This window comes from Petaurus breviceps, unplaced genomic scaffold (assembly GCF_028583685.1).
Source record: "Petaurus breviceps papuanus isolate PSGF00001 unplaced genomic scaffold, PetGlider_PUasm1.0 90740, whole genome shotgun sequence".
Classification (NCBI taxonomy): domain Eukaryota; kingdom Metazoa; phylum Chordata; class Mammalia; order Diprotodontia; family Petauridae; genus Petaurus; species Petaurus breviceps.
The window spans coordinates 3,297,718-3,321,754 of record NW_027187330.1 but is presented as its reverse complement, the minus strand read 5'-3'; the positions used below and the strand labels follow the sequence as shown (position 1 = coordinate 3,321,754).

Here is a 24,037-nt window from a genome sequence, read left to right as displayed (position 1 = left end):
TTATGGTTTCCTTTAGTAATACAATACTATTGGCTCATTCTTGGAAATCCGCAGTGGCTGTTGACAAGCTACCCAACTTCCTAGCTGCACCAAATGCCACCAGTGGTCAACCCCTGCCCCATCACCAGTGTTCCATCCACCTGAACTGTGAAGATACCCAAGTCCTCCACCAGGCCTTTGAGGATGCCACCAAGGGGATCCCTTCTCACAGGTGGGTCTGTGCCTAGGCTGTGCCAGGCCCAAATACAAGGAGACCCACTTTGTATTTTTAATGGTTTTACTAAATGATCTATACAAACTTAACACTGAAAACTTGTTTTGTAACTATTTACATTTGAATTAATTAATTTCAGTGCATAAAGTATTATAACAGCTGTCTGGTGACTCCCAAGCCCTCATCAAGGTTTGTTTTTCTTTTGTTTATTCATTATCGTTTACTTTTCCTCATTTGTGATCACAGTCAGCATGTGGTCCATTTTTCTGGGCTGCTTTTTTTCCATTTTGCATTATCTCATAAAAATATCTACAGATTTCTCTGTATTCCTTACACTTGTTGGTATTAGTTGCCTTATGGAATTCCATCACAATAATGTAACATTATTTATTTAATCATTCCCCTATTGGTGAGCATTTAGATTATGTTCAGTTGGAGGGAGGATGTTTGTAATCATACCTACTGTGGCTTTCAAAACATTTAAACAGAGAGTTCCTGGTTTTGTTTGTTTTTGATAGCACTTACAGTATATATTCCCAAGTATTTGGTCAAAGGGTTATTTATATTGTTTTTGCAATGTACTGCCAGATTGCTGAGGTAGTCTCTCTAAAAGAATAGCAATTAAGGCCCAATTTGTAGTGTAATAAAGTCATTCATTCAATCATTTACTCATCAGACATTAATTAATGTTATCATTTCTACCAATTTCACCATCTATAACATCTCTCACATTCACTCACTCCTCTCCTTCCTCATCCCCAGAGCTGCTAGATCATTGTTCCTTAAAAACTGTTCAGTATATGGTTTGTATATGCCTAGGAATGTACCTGTTTGTCTCACCCAATAGAATGTAAACTCCTTGAGGGCTGGGACTGTTTGTGTCTGCCCTTGTATCCTGACCCATGGAAGGTGCTTCACAAATGCTTATTAATAATTAATTGTTTAAATTTCTCAATGACATTATTACCTGACTCATAGTTTTTTCTCACTACTCCCATCATCCCATAAATAGGCAGGATAGCACAGTGGAAAAAAACACTAGGTTTGTTATCTGTGGATCTGAGTTCAGATCCAGATTTTGCCACTTGCTGTAAGCATGATCTCTGGGCTTCAATTTTCTCATCTGTACGATGAGGCTGCTGGATTAAATGGTCCACTTAGCTCCCTTTCAGTTCTGGATCTATGATCTTACAATTATACTTGTGACTTTTAACACCTTGACCTCTTAATTCCCCAACTTCCTTAACTCTGACAACTTTCATCTATTCAATGACAGCACCACTGCCCAGGTCCTGGACTCTGAAGCAATAGTCTCTAACTTAAGTCTCCAACTCTTGTACCTTTCCTATTCCCTTACTAAACTGTTCTTTCACCTAATGACTTCCATCCCTCTACTCTCTTCCATTCACCCTGTCTTACTTCCCCCCTCTGGCTTCATTTGCCTCTATAATCAGTCAAGCAATTCAGAGATTCATTAGCCCTTTTTCTATAATCACCAGATTTTTTTGTGTTTCTAACTTGCTAATCTTCAACCCTGGGCAACCCTCCTCCAACCAATTTCTCCCTTCCTGTGCCTGAGCTGCCAAACATCAATAGAAAAAGTCACCGAATTGTGCTGATTTCACCCATTATAAATTTATGGTGCATAACTTCAAGTGGGCCCTTACAGTTGCTCAGCAATCCTATTCAGCTCTTATTGATTCTTTATATTATTCCCTGCAGCAACTATTTCAAAGCTTTTCTCTTTTCCTCAAGGCCCAGCACACCTACCCCCCAACTCTCACCTAGTAAATTACCTAGCTTCCAATTTCATCGAGAAGATTGAGGCTATTTGGTGGGAGCTCCCTCAACCCCCTCCCTCCATACTTCAAAACTTCTCAATATCTTTACTTGTTATCTTCTTCCCTCTTTTCTCAGAGCTTGAAGCATCACTATTCTTTGTCAAGGCTCTACCCTGCATCCTTGAATCCATCTGCTTTTTCCTTGTCTAGGACCTTCTGTCCTCCTGTCATCCCCTCTCCAATCTAATCCAACCCATTCTGATCCAGCCAGCATTTATTAAGTGGCTACTACATGGAAAAAAACTGTACTGGCTGCTGGGGATATAAAGAAAAAATGAACTTGTATTCTTCTCTTTCTCTCATACATCTTCAATCATTCTCTCTCCCTCTAACCTGATTTCTTTCCATCTTCCTATAAATGTGCTAAGTTGTTACCCATCCTGAAAAAGTTTTCCCTCTGACCTTCAAACCTATCAAGCTATCACCCATGTATATATGAATTTTATCCTTTCTTTCATCATCAAACTTCTAGAAATGTAGTTAATTATTTCCTCACCACCCACCTTTTCCTTCACTGCTTGCTACCTGGCTTCCATCTTCACCACTCTATGGAGACTACTTTTTAAAAGGTCACCATTGGCCTCTTTATTGCCCTATCCAAAGGTTTTTAATTAGCCTCTGTCCTCCAGGATCTCCCTCATAACTTTTGACTCTGTTCACCACCCTTTTTCTGAATAAATTCTCTTCTGTTGGTTTCCAAGGAGTTCTCTGTTTCTCATTTCACTTCTCTGACCCAGTTTCCTTCAGTGAATGACTCTTCTTTCTCAACTCTTTGATGGTGTTCTTTCTTAAGATTTTGCCTTTGGTCTTCTCCTCTTCCTACATTCTTTTAAATTCATTCTTTTGAGTTAACAATCACCTTTACTCAAATGACTATCTTCATCACTGACCTTCCTCCTAAAAGTCAACTGTGACTATCATATAGTCCATAGCACAGCTCTACCTTTATGTCCCAATAGAAAATATGGTTCAATATAAGCTAGATTGGACTTATACCCTTGGTTTCCTTTAAGCTTCCACTCAAGCACTGCTTTCAAGATGGCTTTCTTGCTTCCTCCAGTTGTCAGTCACATATTTCATATTACATGTAATTTATATTACATGATTTCATATGTAGCCTCTAGTTAGGAACATGACATATCCCCCAGTAGATTGTATGCTCCTTGAGGGCAATGACTGTCTTGGTTTTGTATTTGTATCCCTCAGTGCCTAACCCATAGTATGAACACATAGTATATACACTTACTTGCTTACTGATGATCTTTTTCCCAAACCCTAACTGACAATATCATCACCTAAGCTTTAAACCTTGGCATTATATTTGATTTTTCCCTTGCCTCCATAAATCCTATTAGTTGCTCTTGAATCAATTACCTCTTCTCTGTTCTTCTTGAGTTCTGTTGTTGACTTCCTATTCCAAATGGCCCTTTCTCATCTCTTGTTCATATCTATTCATCCATCTATCTACCTATCTATCTATCTATCTATCTATCTATCTATCTGTCTGTCTGTCTGTCTGTCTGTCTGTCTATCTATCTTTCTGTCTATCTTTCTATCTATAGGCCTACATAGAACATCTGTATCTATAGATAAAGGTCTATAATTATATATGTAGAGATAGATACAGATATATACATTTCCCCAGCTTTATAAGGCAATACAGTATAGTGGAAATAGTGTTGGACTGAGCATCTACAGAAACCTTAATTTGAATCCTGTTTCAGATACTTCCTAGCTTTGTAACTATGGGTAAATTTAGTACTCTTAATATTCTAATTGGTGGAAAGAGGGTTAGTACTATTCATAGTACCTATATTTGAGGGCAGCTCAAATGAGATAATGTATGTAAGGTGCTTTGTCAATCTTAAAGTGTGAGGTTAATGTCAGCTACTCATTATTATAGCAATATCCTTCTTGAACTTAACCACCTACTTCCCTTTTAATAATGATAACAAGAATAATAACTAATGACATGCAAATAAAGTTTGCAAAGCTTTTTACATGCATTATTTCATTGGAGCCACATAACACTAATCCCTATGTCCCTTCTCTGCAAGATGCGCACACACACATACACACACACACACACACAAACACACACACACACACCCCTTTCTTAGTACCATAGATTTTAGGTCTCAAAGGAACTATAAAAATTTTCTGAACCAAGTGCCTCATATTTACAGGAAAGGAAACTGAAGCTTGGAAGGGTTAATGTCAAAATCCTATCACTCCCATTTGTTCTCCCTTCAGGTAATGGATTGCTGCCATACCCCCTCCTCAAAAAAAAGAGAGATGAGGGGAAAATTCTTTTAACATTTAAAAAAAATAATTTTTGTTTTTAAATCACTTCCATTTCCAAATATTTTTTTTCTCTATTTTCCTGCCCAGAGAGCCATTCTTTGTAAACAAGGAATTTTTAAAAAGAGAGAAAAAGGGTAGATTAGCAAAACCAAGGTGTCGGCCAAGGTTGACAGTATAGTCAATGCTCTACATCTGGCATCTCCCACCCCTTCCAAGAAGAGAGGGAGGTATATTTTCTTAGCTCCTTCCCAGCTCCATTAAAATTATATAATATTCATTTTAAATTTTTTGTTCTTTGCATTGCTGTAGCTATTAAAAGGTTATCTTCTTGGTTCTATTTACTTCGCTTTGAAACCATTTAAACATCTTCCCATACTTCTCTGAATTCTTCCTATTCCTCATGGTTATATAACACAGTAACATTCCATCACACTTATGTGAGGCTCTATGGGGCACTCAGGAAGACGAGTCTTCCCGATTTCAAGCCCAGTGCTCTATTTATTGTACCACATGGCTGCCCTACCACTCTACCCTATTATAATCCTACATCCCATAATTTGTTTAGCCATTCTTCAACTGATAAACATCAGTTTGTTTCTAGTTCTTTGCAATCACAAAACAGCTCATATGAATATTTTGTTATATATTTAAAATATTGTTATATATATAAAAGACATTTCTGTCTTTTACCTCTTTAGATGTGGAATATCTGGGTTCAAAGATAGGGACATTTTAGTCACTTTCTGGACATAATTCCAATTTGCTTTCTGGGATGACTGAATCCATTCATAGGTTCATTAACAGTATATTATTATTGTTATTGTTATTATTATTTGCTTTTTGGAGGGGAGAAGGCAAGGCAATTGGGGTTAAGTGACTTGCCCAAGGTCACACAGCTAGTAAGTGTTAAGTGTCTGAGGTCAGATTTGAACTCAGACCCTCCTAATTCCAGGGCCAGTGCCCTATTTACTGCACCACCCAGCCACCCCTGACAGTATATTATTATTAGTGTGTCTTTCCCAAATCCCTACAATACTTACCAGGGAAAATTCCTTAAAATATATTTTTCACCTGCTTTGTTATTTCTTCTATAGCTAAGGATAGAAATGATAGCCACCAATTAGATCCAAGAATGGAGTTTGAAACTAATGAGGGAGATTCATTGACAGCTTCCTGACATAGGTTATAAGATATGTTCTCCCTGAGACTATGGAAGATAATTGCTTTAAGGATCCAAGGAAGAATAAACTGATTTGTAGGATCTTCTAAAATACTGGTAGTTCTCCAAGAGAGTGATCTCAGACCATATTCCCTTGAAGTTTTCTTTTGAATCTCATACTTCTCAAGAGATCTGATCCTCTCTCTTCCTCTCTCCCCTTGACTCAGGCCCATGATTGAACTTTGTATTCCATCATCACTGGACCCCACCCTGGCTCCTCCTGGCTGCCATGTTATCTCGCTCTTCACTCAGTACACTCCCTATACCATGACAGGTGGAAAGGTCTGGGATGAGAAAGAGAAAAATGCTTATGCTGACAGAGGTAAAACAAAGGATACACTCAATCATTGTCTCCAGAATGATGCCTACAGATTGAAAACCTTATCTCATTCTTCCTTACCCCAAACCCTATTCTTCTCTCACTAGTGTCCCATTCACCCTACTTTTCTATCTTCCTCCAGCTTTTCCTCCCCTACCTATAGGGGAAATCAAGATCTTTGGGAAACTCCTGGTTATCTGTCTCTCCTTCCTCTCCTTCTTGGCACTTTGGTTCCCCATGAAAGTATCACCAAAGATAGGAATCATTCCTTACAAGTCTCTTGAGATAAGGGTCAGTGGGGAAATATGGCAAACAAAAAAGTCATCTCAATCTTAGGCTTCAAAATGTCTAGACAGGTATTCTTAACCTTTATTGTATCATGAACCCCTTTGCCCTTTGGCAAGTTAGTGAAGTCCACTGATCCCTTCTTGGAATAATGTTTTTGAATATACAAAATAAAATACATAGGATTACAAAGGAAACCAAATATATTGAGATATAGTGATCAATTTTTAAAACCCAGTTCATATACTACAGGTTAAGAACCTTTGGTCTAGAATAAAGAGGTGATGATAGTCTCTCTGTACTCTGCCATGATCTGATCACATGTGGAGCATTCTCTTCTGTTCTGGACCCCATATTTCCCCAAGAATCTGGATAAATGGAAGTGTATTAAAAGAGGGTAGAACCAGTTTTGTGAGTGTTTTAGAATTAAAACTTAATAAATGCTCTTTTATTCATTCAAGGGCTTTTGTTAGGTAACAGATTTAGCCCTTGTAGAATCCTTTGCCTATAGCCAGGCCATTTATCTGTGGACCTTCCTGCTCATACATCCTTGTTCCCCTACTGTTTGAAATTCCTAGTGTTTGACTGCATTGAGTCCTATGCCCCAGGCTTCAAGGCATCAGTGATTGGCAGAGACATCCTGACACCACCTGACCTAGAGAGGGTGTTTGGACTTCCTGGGGGTGTGAGTATGCTGCTAAAGTTTTTCCCCATGCCCTTCTCCCTTCGACTTGTCCTAATGAGGCCATGCTAGCCCTGGAGCTTCCTTCTTTACCTTTTGTTCCTTTAAACTCATCTTGACACCAGAACCTTCTTGAGGTCTAGAGGCCTGAAAAGTATATAAAGTGAGAAACAGAGGTGGCCGGGCCCTGGCTGGAAGGGCACCAGAGAGGTGGGTGGGTATACAGGATGGTGAGAGGAGGCAGGAGTAGAAGTCAGCTTCTGAGGGTAATAAATGTGTCTTATTCTCCCTACTGAACATCTATATCTACCTCCTTGGTCTGACACTGTCCAAGAGAGCGCTCTCTGATCCCATGTCACCTCTGGATTTCTGTCTCTGGAGCTAGATTTAGTCTCTTTTTTTTTTCCTACCAAGTCACTCTCATTCATAAGACATCTCCCTTCTCAGCCTGGTGTTGATCCAATAATAATAATATCTAACATGCCTATAGCACTTTAAGGTTTGCAAAATGCAAATTTGCACATAATTGGTGCTTAAAAATACTTGTTGACTGAGGATATTATTTCATTTGATCCTCACAGCAACCCTGGAGGCAGGTGCTGCTATTACTATTCCCATTATATGGATGAGGAAAGTGAGGCAAAGAGAAGTTAAGTGACACACATATTTATATAGCTAGTAAATGGGTAAGGCTGGATTCTAAGTAAGGACCAATCTGAATCCAAGTCCAGTCTTCTCTCCACTGTGACACCTAACTCTTTGCAAGACAGGGCATTTAAAACAGAGTGACCCAGTAGCTCTCTTGTCTATCACTTATAGAACATTTTCCATGGAGCCATGTCCCTGGACCAGCTCTACTTTGCCCGACCGCTGCCGCCACACTCCAACTACCGTTCCCCAATCCGGGGTCTGTATCTCTGTGGCAGTGGTGCTCATCCTGGTATGTGATCAGTGCTCCCCATGCACTCCCTGGGTAGTATAGGTCCCTGATGGTTGCGGGCCTTTCAGAAGGAGAAAAGAGAATGGACCAATGTGTGAGGGGCATAGAGTTTTGAATTTTTTTTACTGCTGACACTCCAAGTATGAATGAACTTTTTGGCTTTAGAATTCCATGTTGAAATCTTTGTTGCGGTATCTAGATCGTTAGTTCTTAATGTTTTTGTGTTGTAACAGAGCCGTTTGGCAGTCTAGTGAAGCCTATTGACCCATTACCATAATAATGTTTTTAAATGCACAAAATAAAAGACATAGGACTACAAAAGGAAACCAATTACATTGAAATAGAGTTATCGGTGCAGCCAGGTAGCACAGCGAGTAAGAGCACAGGCTCCAGTGTTGAGAAGACCTGGAGATCGAATCCCGGGCTCAGACACTTAGCACCCACCCAGAAACACCTGGCCATGTAAACTTGAGCAAGTTACTTAACCCCAGTTGCTTAGGGGCGGCCAGGTGGCTCAGTGAGTAAGAGCACCGCTCCAGTGTCGGCATGACCTGGATCAAATCCGGGCTCAGATACTCAGCACCACACCCAGAAATAACTGGCCATATAACCTTGAGCAAGTTACTTAACCCCAATTGCTTATTAAAAAAAAAGAAATAGAGTTATCAAAATATTTTTTAAAAACGTGAGTTCACAGACCCCAGGTTAAGCCTCCCTGACCTAGATGATGATTTCTAGAAAGACAGGAACCTATTTTCCAATTGCTAACTCAGGCTCTCTGTCATCTTTTCCCATGGACCATCAACAATAACAACAGCAATCCTCAGACAAGCATGAAGCCAAAAGATATCCTAAGAAGAGATCTTTAGGGGTGGCTAGGTGGTGCAGTGAATAGAGCACCAGCCCTGGAGTCAGGAGGACCTGGGTTAGGATCCGGCCTCAGACACTTAACACAAAAAATAGCCGTGTGACCTTGGGCAAGTCACTTAACCCCAATTGCCCTCCAAAAAGCAAAAAAAAAAAAAAAAGAGAGAGAGAGAGATCTTTAGCCTAACCTCTTCATTTTATAGAAGAGGAAGTGAAGATCTAGAGAGGTTTGACATGTCATGGTCAAGACTGTACAGCTGGCTAGTGGCAGAGATGGGACAGGGACCTTCAGGTTGCTCCACTCCCAAGCCCAGTATGGTCACCATTACTCCTTTGCTACCTCCTTGAGCATCTCATGATACACAAGTGTCAATGAGGAACCAGGACCTATGTTACCAAGTGTCATCTTCAGTCATTTCTCTTGGTGTTTCTAGTTGGATATAATAGAAGTTTTATAATATAGCAGGACAGTCTGGGGCTCTGAATCCTTATTGCCTGCTTCTTTCCCCAGGCAGTTTGAGAAATGGAGACTTATTTTCCTTTTCTAGGAGGAGGTGTCATGGGAGCAGCTGGACACAATGCAGCCCAAGTGGCCTTCAAAGATTTCAAGAGCATGTGAGCCACAGAACTGTCTTAAGAAAGGGCTATTGTGAAGACCCTTAAACCTTAGTCTACCCTTAAACTCAACTTTACAAGACCCTATTCTCTAAACCAGCATACATCTGGGCACTTGAGACCTTACAGCAACATGGTTTAATGAAGAATGTTGTCTTTGGAGTCAAAAGAAGCCTAGGTTAGAATCCCATGTACTAGGTTTACTTGCCATTTGACCATGAGCAAGGTATGTAACCTTTCTGAGCCTTAATCTCCTCGTTGATTATGATAATTCCTGTAGCACCTAACTCACAAGATTGTTGGAAGGATGAAATGTGGTTATGTATGCAAAAGTACAAAGTAAAATGTCATCTATTATAATGGTTACTGGCATCCTAATGGGATAAGGATAGTATGTAGGAATTTTATAACAGTGGGACCCCAAATATAGTTACAGGTTCAGCAATCACATGTCCGGGAGAGACCCAATTTCAAATGTTGAAAAATCCTTGAAGTGTTATTATGAATACGAGGTCAAAGTGATTTATTTTCTGAATGAATCTGTAATTTCTTTGGAACGCTTTTTTTTTTTTTTAATTTTATATCAGTATTCATTAGTGAAATTGGTCTATGATTCTGTTTCTCTGCTTTGTCTCTCTGGCTTGATGTCAGGACCACATTTGTCTCATAAAAAGAGTTTGTTTCCTGTTTTTTATAAATAATGTTTGTATCATAGGTATTAACTGCTCTTTACATTATTGACAGAATTCACTGGTAAATCTGGATTAAGGACTCCCCTACCTTTGGCAGTTCATTTATGGCTTGCTTTTTTTTTTCCTCTAAGATTGGGCTGTTAAAGATTTCTACCTCTTGTTTTTAGGTATTTTATATTTTTGTAGATACTTTTTTCCTTCGAATTCTCAGATTTGTTGGCATAACAGTTTCTGATAATTCTCTTTCCTCTCTGTGGTGATTTTATCTCATTCTTTATAAGTTTAATTTCCTAGGTTAGGCAACGGTTTGTTGATTTTGTTAGTTGACAGAAAGGCAAAACAAAATATCTCCTACTCTTGCTTTTCAGTTCCATAATCTCAGTCCCAGTTTTCAGAAAACAAAGCATGCTTAACACAAAATTGTGCCAAAGGAATATCTTTAGTTAGACCACATATACTGATTTTTGGTTGAGAAAATATAATTACTATAGTCACCAGATATATAAAAATTTAAGTATCAGAAACAAACAAACAGATAAATAAAATATGAGTACCTGGGGAAAGGAAAGAACTTTCCAGGAGGTACCAGACTCCCCACACTGGACCAGGATCCCAAATGCATCTGGCAGAGGATGGCAACATGTTTTGACTCTCATAACAGGATACATATGCAAAACTGCTCTTTTGTGATAGAAATTTGTTAGAAAGATCATTTTGATATAATTTGTTAACCTTTTCTCTTTGTATCAATGTTATAGGGCACCAAAATTGTCATACAAACATGGAAATGACTACCAGTCTAGCAAATCTTTCCAAGGCACACAGCAACAGGGCCAGGTTTATGCATGATCATGAAGTCAGTTGATCAGATTTTATTTTAGGGACAGACCCTCTTACTTCCCCTTTCACAATCCTTCTTCCATTTTCAGTCTCCTAGGTACCTATCCCCTCCCCATTGCTGAGGGGCCCAGATTCTAGCAAATGTGCCAGATGATAAACATTTGCATTTTTTTAATCTGGAAAGAAATTCAGAAGGCATCTAGCCCAGAGGCCTCATTTTTGCAGATGAGGAAACTGAATCTTAGACAGTTTAAGTGACTTGCCGAAGGTCACCCACGAAGTAACAGGGCTAGGATTTTAAAACCTGTCCTTCAGATCCTGAGCTATTTCCCTGATGAGACACTGACTCTTAGGATTTTAGCCCTCCTGAGGGTATTTGTAGCTTTTCAGGGGCCTCCTGATGAATGGAAAGCCTTTAACACCTAAGGGGCTAATGGCTGAACTTCAGGCACCATGAGCAATGGAAGTGGAATATTTTTGGAGTATTCATAATTATTATAACAATTCACATCTCTAAAATAGTGCTTTAAGGTTTACAGAGTGCTCTCCTTACCCTGTGAACTAGGTGGTACAAGGCCTCTTATTCCTGAGAGCAGCTTCTCGCACAGGCAGACTTGGACAAACCTCCAAAGAGCCCCTCTTGAAAGACTTGTCTGTCTCCATAGCAACCCTTCTCTGATCAGAGAGCACCCTGGTCATTGCAGCTGGCCTGCTTTTTAATAGACTAGGAAGAAGTACTGAATTATCGGATATGTGAGAGAGGGAGTTTCTCAAACACATTATTCCTGTAGCATTTGTTATATTTGAGACTATATGCTTTTTCAATATATTGGACCCAGAGAGCCCAGACCTAACCTTAATAACTCTTATGACTGATGGCTAGGAACAGCGGCTTAAGTTGAAAGTCTGGGCCCTGAGAGAAGAATTCAGAATGATTTCTCTGGCCAGATTCTAGTCTGAGCTTCCCCCCCTTACTTGCTTGTATAACCTTGGGCCAAGTCATTTTGCATTTCTCTGCCTCATTTCCCTCATCTGTAAAATGGGGGGCTTAGGTGAAATAATTTAACTCTAGCTCTAATTTCTACAACTGGATGAAGTTATGACTCCTTGCTAACAGAAAAATAGATCTCCGTCAGAAAAACAAAAAGACTCAACCAGCTGGGATTACACAGGACTGAAAGGTGGGTACTTGCTTTTCTTCTCCCCATCCTTAGAAAACAGGGATATTGTAGCTCTTTCACACTACTATTTCTTTGCCCTTTCGTCTCTCTTTCCACAGGCAACAGCATGGGTTGTAGCAGTTATTTTTGCTTCAAAAATGGAAACGAAAATGTCATATGAGTAATTTTTCTCCCTTTTGGAAAATTCCTAGTTATCACCATGTTCTACTATAAATATTCCTTGTGCTTTGAGAGGAAAATTTTATTTTGTGCTTGTGAAAAAAAAGAATGAAGTTATCTTATAGACTCATAGAGGTCAGCCAACCCACACAAGGGTAGATTACCAAAATCCCCTCTACAATATTCCTGAGACACCCTTATCCAGACCCTGATTATCTTTGTGCAGTGACAAGGAGCTCAGAGGGCAGCCTGATGCATTCTTGGACAGCTCTGATGGTTAGAAAATTCTTGATTATAATGAGTCAAAATTTTCCTCCTTTTTACTTCCATTCACTGGTCCTAGATTTTCCCCTGGCATAACCCTGAGTAAACACCATTAGTTCCTTGTGTCATTCCTTCTACACAATCATTTCCTAGACTAGTCACCATGTTAGCCACTGTCTTTGTCTATAAGTCCCTTAGTTTTTCTGAGAATTCAAGACCTGTATTTGAACACAACACACCAGATGTGCCTGACAAGTGAAGAGTATAATAATACTATTGTTTCTCATGACATGGACACTGTACTTCTGAGTATTATTCTGAGTATTCTGTTTGGAGTAAACCAAAGTCACTAAGTCTCTTATAAACTCTTGCCAAACCAAGTCTCCCCAGTTCTGTACTATTGCAACTGATTCTTTTGGTCCTGTGGCAGAATTTTTTGGTTTCTGGTAAATCTCTTCTTGTTGGAATATTCTTATCAGTGTATTTGCTTATCCCGGAAGCACAAGGGAAAAGTGTTTAAAAGAGAAGGGTGGGCAGGCAATGATTTCTTCAGAATGATACAACTGACTATAATAGTCCTTTTGTGATGGGGATACATTCCAGAACTCTTCCTCAAGATAGCATACTCACTGGTATCTAATACCCTGATGCCCATATGAAAGAATGCAGGTACTAAGGGATGGAGGTGGAATATCCAGGTGTAATGGAAATGCAAATTTAAAGATCTTCCCTGCCCCTAGGCTAAAGTGCACCTAGAGCCTGGGGTGGGAGGCTTGTTTTTCCCTAGATACTTCTTGATTGGCTAGTGGGTCCAGAAGGTTGTTACATTCTCTGAGCCAGGAGAAGGCTATATAAGCCCTGATGTGTAGCTTTGTTTTGGGGGCTCACTTTGAAAAGTGTTCTGTGATTTGATCTGTATTATGGGAAGCCGTTGTCCAGGGTCCCCCCAGCTTTGAAAAACCCAGATGTGGAAACCCAGATGTTGACTGGGTATGGATGTAATGGTTGGACAGTTTGGAAATCTGTCTACTTGATCTGTTTCTGTCTTGATAATTCTGCCTGTATACTTTGAAGTTCAGGGTGCTGACCTTTTCCCCTGAACAAGGTAAGCTATATATGTCTGACTGATTAAAGTAAGCTTGTTAACCCATTTTGAGTTGCTTTCCTTGAACAAAGCAGATCCAAGAACCTATATAGGCAGCCATCCTAAGGACGCTTGGGGTGCTTGCTGCTACACCAGGCCGTGGAGCATAAGTGGTGCCTTAGTCTCCATGGTGATTCCTAATCAGTGTTGGTCCACAGGTTTTTACCCAACTCTCTCTTATTACTTTTACCTTTAACCCATCCACTTTACAAGTATGTTCCATTGGTGACAAGAGTTCTGCAATGTAGGGTGAGCACTGTCCTCAGAGTAATAAGGCCCGTTAGGAAGTAGGAATCTTAACTCTGTTAGTGAGTTTCTGTGTGATTTGAGGAAAGTGTCAAGTTTTAAGCGCAACTCATGATTTCCTTTTCTGTAAAATGAAAGATTAGACCATAGGATCTCTAAAGCCTCCTCTCCCACTAACATTTTATGACTATCAGCACTCCCAGGATAGTATAATCCCAAGGAAAAGACAGGCCATGAAGCAGAGTGGAAAAAAGGGCACAGGTCATCTTCTGAGGAAGGGACTCTTGCTACTTTGAGGAAGTATCTAATTGGAGATTAGTTGACCACTGACTAATTGGCTGTTAGGTTTTTTGCAACACCTCTAGTCTATTAGAAAGATTTCTAAGGAACAGCCATTAGAATGGATGGGGTATATTCTCTGTCTTTCCAGAATTAGCCAGGGCCTTTATTTGGTACTAGACATACAAATGTATGGAAACTTCCTGTCCAAAGAGGCATCCGACTTGCTGCAAAGCAATTACTTTGGCAATGAAAGAAACACCTGCAAATGTGTCCCCCGCCACCTCTGGCATATAAAACTCTTACAAGTATAAACAAGTCAGAGACATCTTTTTGACTGAAATGTGAAGAACTGGAGGCAGATTTATAGTGCCTTGTTTTCCCCAAAGCAGTGGGAAAGCTTCCCCGTCAAGCACAAACCACCATCTCTTGAAATGGAAGCTAATCCAGTCTGGTTATGCATTCATGTAAAGCTGCCAGCTCCCTGCCTGAGGTAATGGCTCCTAAGTGGTATTGTCCACAGTCTGGGAGAGAGGGGAGGGAGGTTTATCGCTTTGGAAGGAATTCAGTAACTTTCTAGATGAAGGAATGACAGATGTTGCTGACAGAACCACCTGCAAGCCTTGTTAACTGAACTATATCATATTTGCACAGGGATTTCTACCTGTTAGCTTTTCCTTGGAATGTCAATCTTATTCTGATTTTCTAAATAGTCGCCAACTAGCTGTTTAATAAGTAACCTCACCCCTCTAGGCCTCAGGTCTTCTCCTCATAAAATGAGGGCACTGGATTATAGCAATTGTTCTCAAATTTTTTGGTCTCAGGACCCCTTTATTTACATTCTTAAAACTTGAGAACCCCAAAGAGCTTTTGTCAATGTGGGTGATATCCACTGATATTTACCATTTTAGGAATTAAAATGTCTTAGTATTATTATGACCGCATAGATCCTTTAAAAGATCTGAGACGCCAGGGGTCCCCAGATCACACTGAATACTACTGGATTAGATGGTCCCTAAGGTGCCTTTCGGTCCTAAATCCTATGATCCTATGGGAGACATTGAGGTGCTCAAAGGAAGGAGATTTGCCAAGTGGTAACCAACAATAATAGGCCATTGCCTGAAACAGAGTTCCTAAACCACAGAATGTTTGAGCTATAGGGAAACCTAAGCAATCATCTGGTCTTAACCTTGTCCTCCGATTTTACTGACAAAGAAACTCAGGATTAGGGAAAGTCACTTCTTCAAGATCACACAGTTATTAAGTGGCAGAATTAGGACCAGCGCTCAAGTCTCCTGATTCATGCTGGTTCAATGTTCTTTAAAAAAAATAAAGAAACAACACAGAACCCTTATATTCTTTGTTCCCGGATCCATGTCCACAGATCTAAAATTCCTGTCAGTAGAAGCCCTTTTCGCTAATTTGTGAAGGGCCAGATTTTAAGGATGAGACCTATTCTATAACTGAAATATTGAGAGGGAATTTTCTTGCAAGAGGTATTCTTGCTCTCAGGGACCCAAACACATGTGATTCTCAATGTGGAAAAGTCACTTTCAGTTGGTTCTCTATGGCTCTTTATTTACCTCCCAACCTTCCTTCTCTACTCCCTCAGCTTTGTCATTGCTTTGGTGCCTAGTGCCCTGAGTGACCTTCTCTAACCTAGTTCCTGCTTCAGAGTAATTGACTTCCTGGGGAACTGTTGTTACTGTGAGGAAGGGGTCTAAGAATTCTTTCAAGCCCATAGGGTATAGTTCAGTCAATTTTGTACTGCTTGTGTGAAATGGAACTAAAGTTCACTGACATACCTAAAATTATCTAGGCAAAAACTATTAGCCCAATATCCATTGTCTCTTGGGTTCTGAAATTTCATTCAAAACCTCAACCAACCAAGAAGGAAGGAGAAAAACTGTGTTGGATAAGGGGATATGTGGCCTGAAAGTAGACACCACCAGGAGGAATATTGTAGACACCCCACCTTAATTAGCCTTCTGCTCTAAGGTACTGTGAACAGACATCTTTGAAAGAAACATGGTACCTTACAAACTTAAAATGATCAACACTTCAGGGGATAGTCAGAGACTATCTTACACATCTTGAGGCTTGCTGAGTATCTATAGGACCTTATACAGTACATTGTGTATGGTAGGTGTTTAATATATTGAATTAATTAAATTCACTAAATTTGTATTAAGTGCCAGACAAAATACAAATCCGTATCCTCAAGGTGTTTAAATTGGGGGTGGGGAAATACAGCATGAATGAATACAAAAATAATAAAAAGTACTGGGGGAAGGGAGAAAGGGTGTGCAGTGTCAAAGAGAGATTAGACAAAGAGGCCTAGAAATTTTAAGGGGAGGAGAGTCGGCTAAGAGGAATAACTGAATGAATAGTGAATTGTGGAGAGCATCAAATCATGCCAATGGTGGAAGTCTTCAGGTGATCTGTTGAGATATTTGAGGTTCTCTGGTAATCTAATATACCTTGAAAGGTCTCTCTACCAGCGCTTTGACTTTATAATACAAGAGGCTTTTTCAGAAATTGCTATGAATTGTGATACAGGTTTTCAGCGTCAAGAACAGGTTTCTGCTGTTGTGTGTGGTCACTTTTCATCCTGACTCTGGGAAAAGTTCTGGATGTATGAGGCACCATGCTCTAGGCACACCAATGAATCATACAGAACTAGGTTCAATCCGTTGGCTACTCATTAAATTCAATGAGATTCGGGAAGATTAACCTCTAATTTATTTTTCAAATTATCAAACAATAGACTCCTTTTTAAAAAAACAACCAAAAAAACCCTGTTCTTTTTTTTTTTAATTTAGTGATACTTTCTGAAATTTTTAAAACTTTACTGTCACTTCCCCATGATATTGATCCCTCCCTTGTAATAAAGAAGCAAAAAGAGACCACCAGATTAACCATAGTTTAACATGAGGTGAGTCAACATCTGTAGTTCATGACCCTCCCTACTGAGGGGAGAGGTATATTTCATCCTCATAGGAGTATAGATTTAGACTCTGGAGAGATTTTGGGGGCCCTATAATCCATCTCCATTTTGCAAAAACAAAGGCCTAGAAAATTTAAGTGACTGGTTAACATCACACAGGCTATAAGTTACAGAGTCAGGATATGGACCCAGGTTCTCTAACTTCCAATTCGATGTTCTTTCCATGGTACCACCCTGGTTCCCTACTAGTTTCGAGGTCTGACACCCCAAATCTTGTATTCTTTCAGCTAAAGGATGAAAACATATTGCCTGGTACATAGTAAGCACTTAATAATATTAAGTTGTGGACTCAGCTAAAAGCAGTATCTTCATTAACATTATTTTTGCCACATTTTTGGAGCCCTACAGTAGCAGATTTAACACAGGCACACATAGAAGTGAGGTCGGCCCATCTGGGTTTTCATCATGGCTCAGTCACCAACCAGCACGGTTACAGGAAGTCTCTTATCCTCCTAGTTTTCAGCTTCATCATCTGTAAGAGGTGGCCTTTAAATCCCCTTCCAGGACTCTGGGATTAGAAGCTGCTCTTAATAGCATCATTAAGGACAAACACTTGCCGGACTTCTACTCTGTATGAGAAGATGTATAAAACGAGTCAAAGGTAGCCTTCAGGAAGCTCAGGTGATGGGAGTCGGTATATGTACATTAAAGATGGGTGTCGATGCAAGGGCACAGTAATAATTACCTAACAGTAAATCTTGCATGGACTTAGAAGGTTAAGATTATAAAACCTTTCATACACATTATCTTACTATATCAGTCAAATATAATAATAGCTAATATTTATATAATGCGTTAGGGTTTGCAAAGAAGCTTTGCAAGTATTCTTATTTGACCCTTACAACAATCCTGGGAGGTGGTTGTTATTATCCTCATTTTACAGATGAGGAAACTGAGGTAAGGGGGGGGCAAGACTCCCAGACCCCGGAGCCTTTTGGTTGCAAACCCGCCCCCCCAGCCTGACTGTGGCACTTTGGGAAGGCAGTTTAGCCTAAAGAACCGGCCTGATGGCCGCGGCAAAGACGGCTCGGACTTCCCGGGAGCTCAGCGTCCACACCCGCAGGCCACCTGCATCGAGTGCGGTCACTGCTGACATCGTCTGTAAAATGGGGGCAACAGCCACGCGCGGTCACCGCGTCTGCCCGTAACCGCTCACACGAGGCCTCTCCCGCTGGGGCGCGGGCTGGTGGGGGCAGGGGCGGCCCGTTTGCCTTTCTCCCTATCCCTAGGGCAGAGCTTGACGCACAGTAGGCACTTCATAACTGCTGACTGAGTGGATTTTTTTTATAGCCTTAGGAATCACCGGCGTGATCTTGGGTAAGTGACTGACCACAACCGGCTCAAATGAGACAACGGAGATAAGGAACTTCGCAATTTTCTAGGCCCCAAGCCCACCTCAAAGAGATTGGTGTGGGGGGCGGGGTACGGAAACCTCGTGAAGTGACGTCACATCGCTCTAGCACCGCCCCCGCCCCGCCCCCAAGCCTGGTTGGTCCGGCGCCAGAAGCTCGCGGCCGGAGTCAGGACGCGCGCGAGCGCGCTCCCGCGAGGCGCGGCCCTGGCTTGGGTGGTGACGGTTCGGGCTCGGACGCTGAGGGAGCTGGTTTGGTAGGCCGCAGCCGCCCCAGACTCTCCAGGAACGTCCACCGCCACCTGCCGGTGAGAGCGAGAGAGCCCCGGGCCGGCCGCGGCCACCTCGCCCTTCCTTCTGGCCGGGCTGTGGACCCCCTGACGAGTGGGCGGGAAGCCCCGGGACCGGCCGGGCTTGAGGGTGGCGGGAGGGGGGGAGGGAAGAGAAGAGTGGGAGGTGCGCGTGCGCACTCTGAGCCGGGGTGGGGCGGGGGGAGAGGAGGGAAAGGGAGGAGAGGCGTGCTGCCCTACGGCCCCGGCTAGGAGGGTGCCCTCTGGCTGAGCCGCCTGCTGGGGCCTTGGGCTCCCAGGCCAAATCTCGGGTGGGTAGGAGAGGTGTGGAGCCTGGAGCGCCGGTCCTGTGAGGAATAAACGTGACGCAGTCTGGGGCCCTCACTGAGGGCAGGGCTGGCCCTCCACTGTGTGTGCATTCCTCACTCACTCGTCCGTCCGTCCGTCCATCCATCCATTCATTCATCCATCCATTCATTCATTTTGTTGCAGAGCACTGTAGGGCCAAGCGCTCAGTAATTGAATTGACTCTTAGTGCTTCCGGGACCCAGGATACTTGAATGGAATCAATGGATTTTATAGGCCTGGGGTTCAAAAGTCAACTTTTTGTGTGTCTCGGACCCCTTAGCTCAGCCTTTCTGCCGCTTTTCGGAACATTTTTAAATGCACAAAATGCGATGCATAGGATTGCAAAGGAAGCCAATTATATTGAAATAAGTTTTATAAAAATATTTCAAGAATACAAGTTCTTGGATCCCAGGTTAAGAACCTCTCTCAGCCTATTCCAGTGCTTTCATTTTACAAATGAGGATATAGATCTAGAGAAGTTTGATAAATGACTTCTTAGAAGAATAATACAGCATTAAAAAAATCATCCTTCTGATTCTAAATCCACTGATCATCAGGGAACCTGCCTCTACAAAAGGTTTCTTGTTCACTCACATAAAAGCCCTATATTTCAGGATACATAGACATAAATAACCTTCCAGGTTCGGAATCATGTGCAAGAGCTTACAAAATAGCTCATTACTAGACAAAGAATGATTCAACTTGTTTGAGTTAACCCCAGAGGAAAGAAATGGAAGCAATGGATAGAAGTTAGAGGCAATTTTCTTTTGCATATAGAGAAACACTTCCTTTAAAGACCCCTGGAGGTCTTCAAGTATAGGCCAGATAATCACTTGGCAGAAATCATATATACATATATATATATGTGTGTGTGTGTATGTATATATGTATATATATATAATGTCTTTAAAGTTTGCAAAGCACTTTCCTCACAACAACCTGCTGAAGTATTTCCTTGAACCTCTATTTCCTCATCAGTAAAGAAGGAATTATACCTACAGCAGTTCTTACCTCAATGGATTGTTGTAGAGATCAGTTATATCAGATAATGCAGAGCACATTGCAAAAGTGTTATGTAACAGTCATTATAAGTACAGAAAGTAATTATTACTATTCTCATTTTAAAGATGAAGGATTTGGCACTCATGGTCACAGCACTGGAGCCAGAATCTGAAAGTGCATGTTCTGACTCCAAACCCAGCACTTGTTCCACTATACTAGGGAATTCTTGCTCAGAGATGAATTTGACCAGTGTGGCATGGTAGAAAGAGCACCCGGGTTTAAAGTCCACCTCTGAAACTTAACAGTGTAGCCTTTAGCAAATCACTTAATCTCCCTGGGCCTTGGTTTCCTCATCTGTAAAATGGAGTTGGATTAGATGATCTTTAAATTTCCTTCTTGCTTCAGCTATGATTTTATGGCTAGCTGACCTCAGAGATCTCTTCTACTTGAAATTGATTCCTCATCTATAAACTGAGTTTGGATTAGATGATCTCTGCAGTTACTTCCAGCTTTAAAACCTCTGAGCCTATGGAGGTTACTAATTATTTGAAAATGTGAACCAAAATTATTTTATGAAATAAACAAGTGAAAGACCAGAATGTTTAAACAGTATTTCAGAAACGTGTTATAGAAAGAGATAAAGACATCTACAGGATGATAAGAATAAATGATTCCCTAACATTGAGAGAGAGAAAACCAGCCTCTTGTAATCTAATTCAGTACAACGTATAGTAACCTTTATTTGAATTAAGATTATGGAGTTCCATAGATGTTTAATAATAGTATACAGACTTCCTGAAATATTCTTGGTGTGAGGGAATTGGTTTGTGTGAGAAAATATGCTAGTTTTAAAAATAACCACCCTCTGTTTATAGTGAGAAAACCTTTTATGTACAGGTCAGCCTCCAAATTTTGCCTGCCCAATGACAGTTTCCAGCCTTTCAGGAGCTAAATGCAAAATCCTGTAAATTACAAGACTGAATTGAAGAAAAACAAGGTTAATTTTATTAGGGTAAATTAAGCTCATGTAAGTATAATTTACATTTAAATGGGCATATTTAAGCAATAGTCCATGGTACATATATATATATATATATAGAGAGAGAGAGAGAGAGAGAGAGAGAGAGAGAGAGAGAGCAATACTGCCTATAACTATGAATGAAAAGTTAGATGGCTGTTGTTAGTTGTAAAAAAAATAAAATAATAAAAAAAGATTAGTTTGCATTTGAATCTTGTCAGAACTTCAGTCATATACCAGTTATCATAGATCAACAATGCTCTGGAAACGTATGGAAGCAAAATTCTGTTTAAAAACATTTGGGGTGGGGCATGAAGTGGTGATGAGTGAGAAAATTTGCCTACAAGTAATATCATCTACTTGAGTCAAGTCAACAAGCATTTATTAAGTGCTTACTATGTATGCTCAATAAAATATTTTTTATTCCTATGCCAAGCCTGCCGAGAATACAAAGAGAAGCCAAAGAAAGACCGATAGTAATTGCCATCAGGAGCTTATGTTTTGTTGGGGAGAAGACAGCATATGAAAAGAAGCTGAGGTAGAGCAGAGGCATGCTAAATGGAGCCCTGATGGGCAAAGTGTGGAGAGGCAGCAGGAGAGTCTGGAGAGAAGCCTGTGCTAGTCCCTAAAATGGAGATTCTGGGAGGAACCAAGCAGTCAGAAGGGGCCACAGGGCCAGAGTATACATACCTCTAGTGTGGTGGAGAATGTTAGGGATGAACCCGGAGGGGAGTGAAGACATCACCTTTTAGGATCGGGTAGTGTACATGGCCCATTGCAGTTTGGAGAGAAACAAAGTCACTCTATGTCAAGAGTTTTAGTACATGCTGAGCAAATATTTTATTTTTCTATTTCCAGTGTCTACTTACTTTAGTATTTAACCAGACATGGTTATTTTTCTGTTAATTAGTTAAGGAGAAAACTGGGTTATTTGGAATCATACTCTGAAACTCTGAAACAGAATAAAATGATTCATTTTAGACCCCATGCAGAGAGGTTCAAAAGTTATTAAAACACACCAAAATTACATTGTAAGGTAGTTCCAACCATAGAATGGATCCTGCAACCAGGAAATGAAGTTTGAATCCGTTTATTACTCTAAATTAACTTAGTCGCCACATTGTGACCCTAGACAAGTGACTTAGCCTCTGTTTGTCTCATAGCTTCCTAGGATTTGTCTACTAAATCATAGACAAATTGTAATCTGCTTTAGTTGAGGAAGTCCCAACTTAGGAGTTCCCTATATTTATGAAATTACACATCATAGAATTATATATGGAAAGGACCTCAGAGGTTATCAAATCCAATTCTCTTATTTTCCAGATAAGGAAACTGAGGCCCAGAATGGTTAAAGAATTTGCCTAGGGGCGGCTAGGTGGCACAGTGAATAGAGCCCCGGCCCTGGAGTCAGGAGGACCTGAGTTCAAATTCGGCCTCATTAACACTAGCCATGTGACCTTGGGCAAGTCACTTAACCCCAATTGCCCTACCTTCCCCCCTCCAAAAAGCAAAAAAAAAAAAAAATTGCCCAAAGTTGTACAGGTACATGGAAAATACAGTGTTTGACTCTAGGAATGTCATATTTTCCCCACTATACCTCTTTTAATATCCTCCCATGTTAAGACAAGGGGGGAAACTACAAATTTTTCTAAGGATTTAGAGCACTGAGGGTTATTTGTAGAATTGTGAAGATATTTGTCTATATGCAGTTAATACCCTGGGAGTATGATGACCACTTCCAGCAAGAAACTAGCTACTCATAAGCCAAAGGCTTAATCTGATAGACCTGCTTAACTTCTACCTGCTCAGGGCTAGAGACAGATTTGTTCTCCTGAGTTCTAACACTTGAAAAGGAAGGGACTTGCTAGTTAAGCGAGCATGTCTTTTTTTTTTTTTTAACTACCTACTATTTTTTTTTCTTTAGCTGCCTTCACAGTTAATGTAATGAACTTGAAGTGCTCATGAGTTTGGTACTTACTTCTCTCACCAGTCTTCTCTTACTTGGGGAGGAAGCTTAGAAAAGAATATGATGGAATGAGTCTCTGATTTGCTCTGTATGTTGTCCAGGAATGAGCCTCTGTTTTTATCTCTACTCTCCTACATTGGGGCAGCATGAAGACTACTGCACATTCCTTCATAGATCTGATTTGAAGATGTAAAAATCTAAAGGATTTTAGCTTTTCCTACCATAGACTCTTTCCCAGGGCTGAGGACCCATTGGACTATGCCACTTAAACCCTCATATTTGGATATTAAGATGAATTTGTGATCTTGCAGATGTATAGTTACTTCCTCTACTGGAGCAGATCACAACCTCTACATAGCTTCTGTGTGATTCTTGTCCTTTGTTATTTGTTGTTGTTCATTCATTCAGTTGAACGAATCTGACACTGCTTCCATTTCTTCTCCTTCTGTTTGCTAGGACGTAATGGGACCAGTTGCCAGGATCTCACCTTTTTTTAATGTTAAGCTTCAAGCCAACTTTTATACTTCTGTTTTTCCACCCTCCTCAAGAGGCTTCTTAATTCCTCTTCATTTTCTGCCATCAGAGTAATATCATTTGCATATCTGAGATTGTTAATATTTTCTTGGCTACCTTTTGATTCTTCTAGCCTGGCATTTCACATGATGTACTCTGCATATAAGTTAAATAAATAAGGTGACAATATACAGCCTTGTTGTACTCCTTTTCCAATCTTAAATTCAGTTGTAACTGTTGCTTCTTAGCTTGCATACAGGTTCCTCAGGAGGCAGGTAAGATTATCTGGTCCTCCCATCTCTTTGAGGATTTGCCACATTTTGTTGTGATCCATACTTTCAAAGGCTTTAGTGTAGTCAATGAAGCAGAAGTAGATGTTTTTCTGGAACTCCCTGCTTTCTCCAATAATCCAATGAATGTTGACAATTTGGTCTTTGTTCTTCTGCCTCTT

The 24,037-nt window shown here is 40.6% G+C and overlaps 1 protein-coding gene and 1 long non-coding RNA gene across 4 annotated transcripts in view; both read left to right on the top strand.

Moving 5' to 3' along the window:
* PYROXD2 (pyridine nucleotide-disulphide oxidoreductase domain 2) overlaps positions 1–13,572 on the top strand; it is a 39,850-nt gene extending 26,278 nt beyond the window's left edge. Inside the window, exons 12-16 of one of the 3 annotated variants that reach the window (XM_069067164.1) lie at positions 55–211; positions 5,746–5,900; positions 6,791–6,867; positions 7,684–7,804; positions 9,220–13,572. In XM_069067164.1, coding sequence (XP_068923265.1) covers positions 55–211; positions 5,746–5,900; positions 6,791–6,867; positions 7,684–7,804; positions 9,220–9,290 — 581 coding nt within the window. In that variant the 3' untranslated portion in view covers positions 9,291–13,572. Of the gene's footprint in view, positions 1–54; positions 212–5,745; positions 5,901–6,760; positions 6,868–7,683; positions 7,805–9,219 lie in introns of all 3 variants that reach the window. The other 2 variants (XM_069067163.1, XM_069067165.1) reach the window with 2 other exon arrangements.
* Positions 13,573–18,537: 4,965 nt separating this feature from the next.
* LOC138145537 (uncharacterized) lies at positions 18,538–23,774 on the top strand. Its single transcript, XR_011164245.1, has 3 exons — positions 18,538–18,757; positions 20,987–21,116; positions 23,032–23,774. It is a non-coding gene; the product is annotated as an uncharacterized lncRNA (long non-coding RNA).
* The last annotated feature ends 263 nt before the right edge of the window (positions 23,775–24,037 follow it).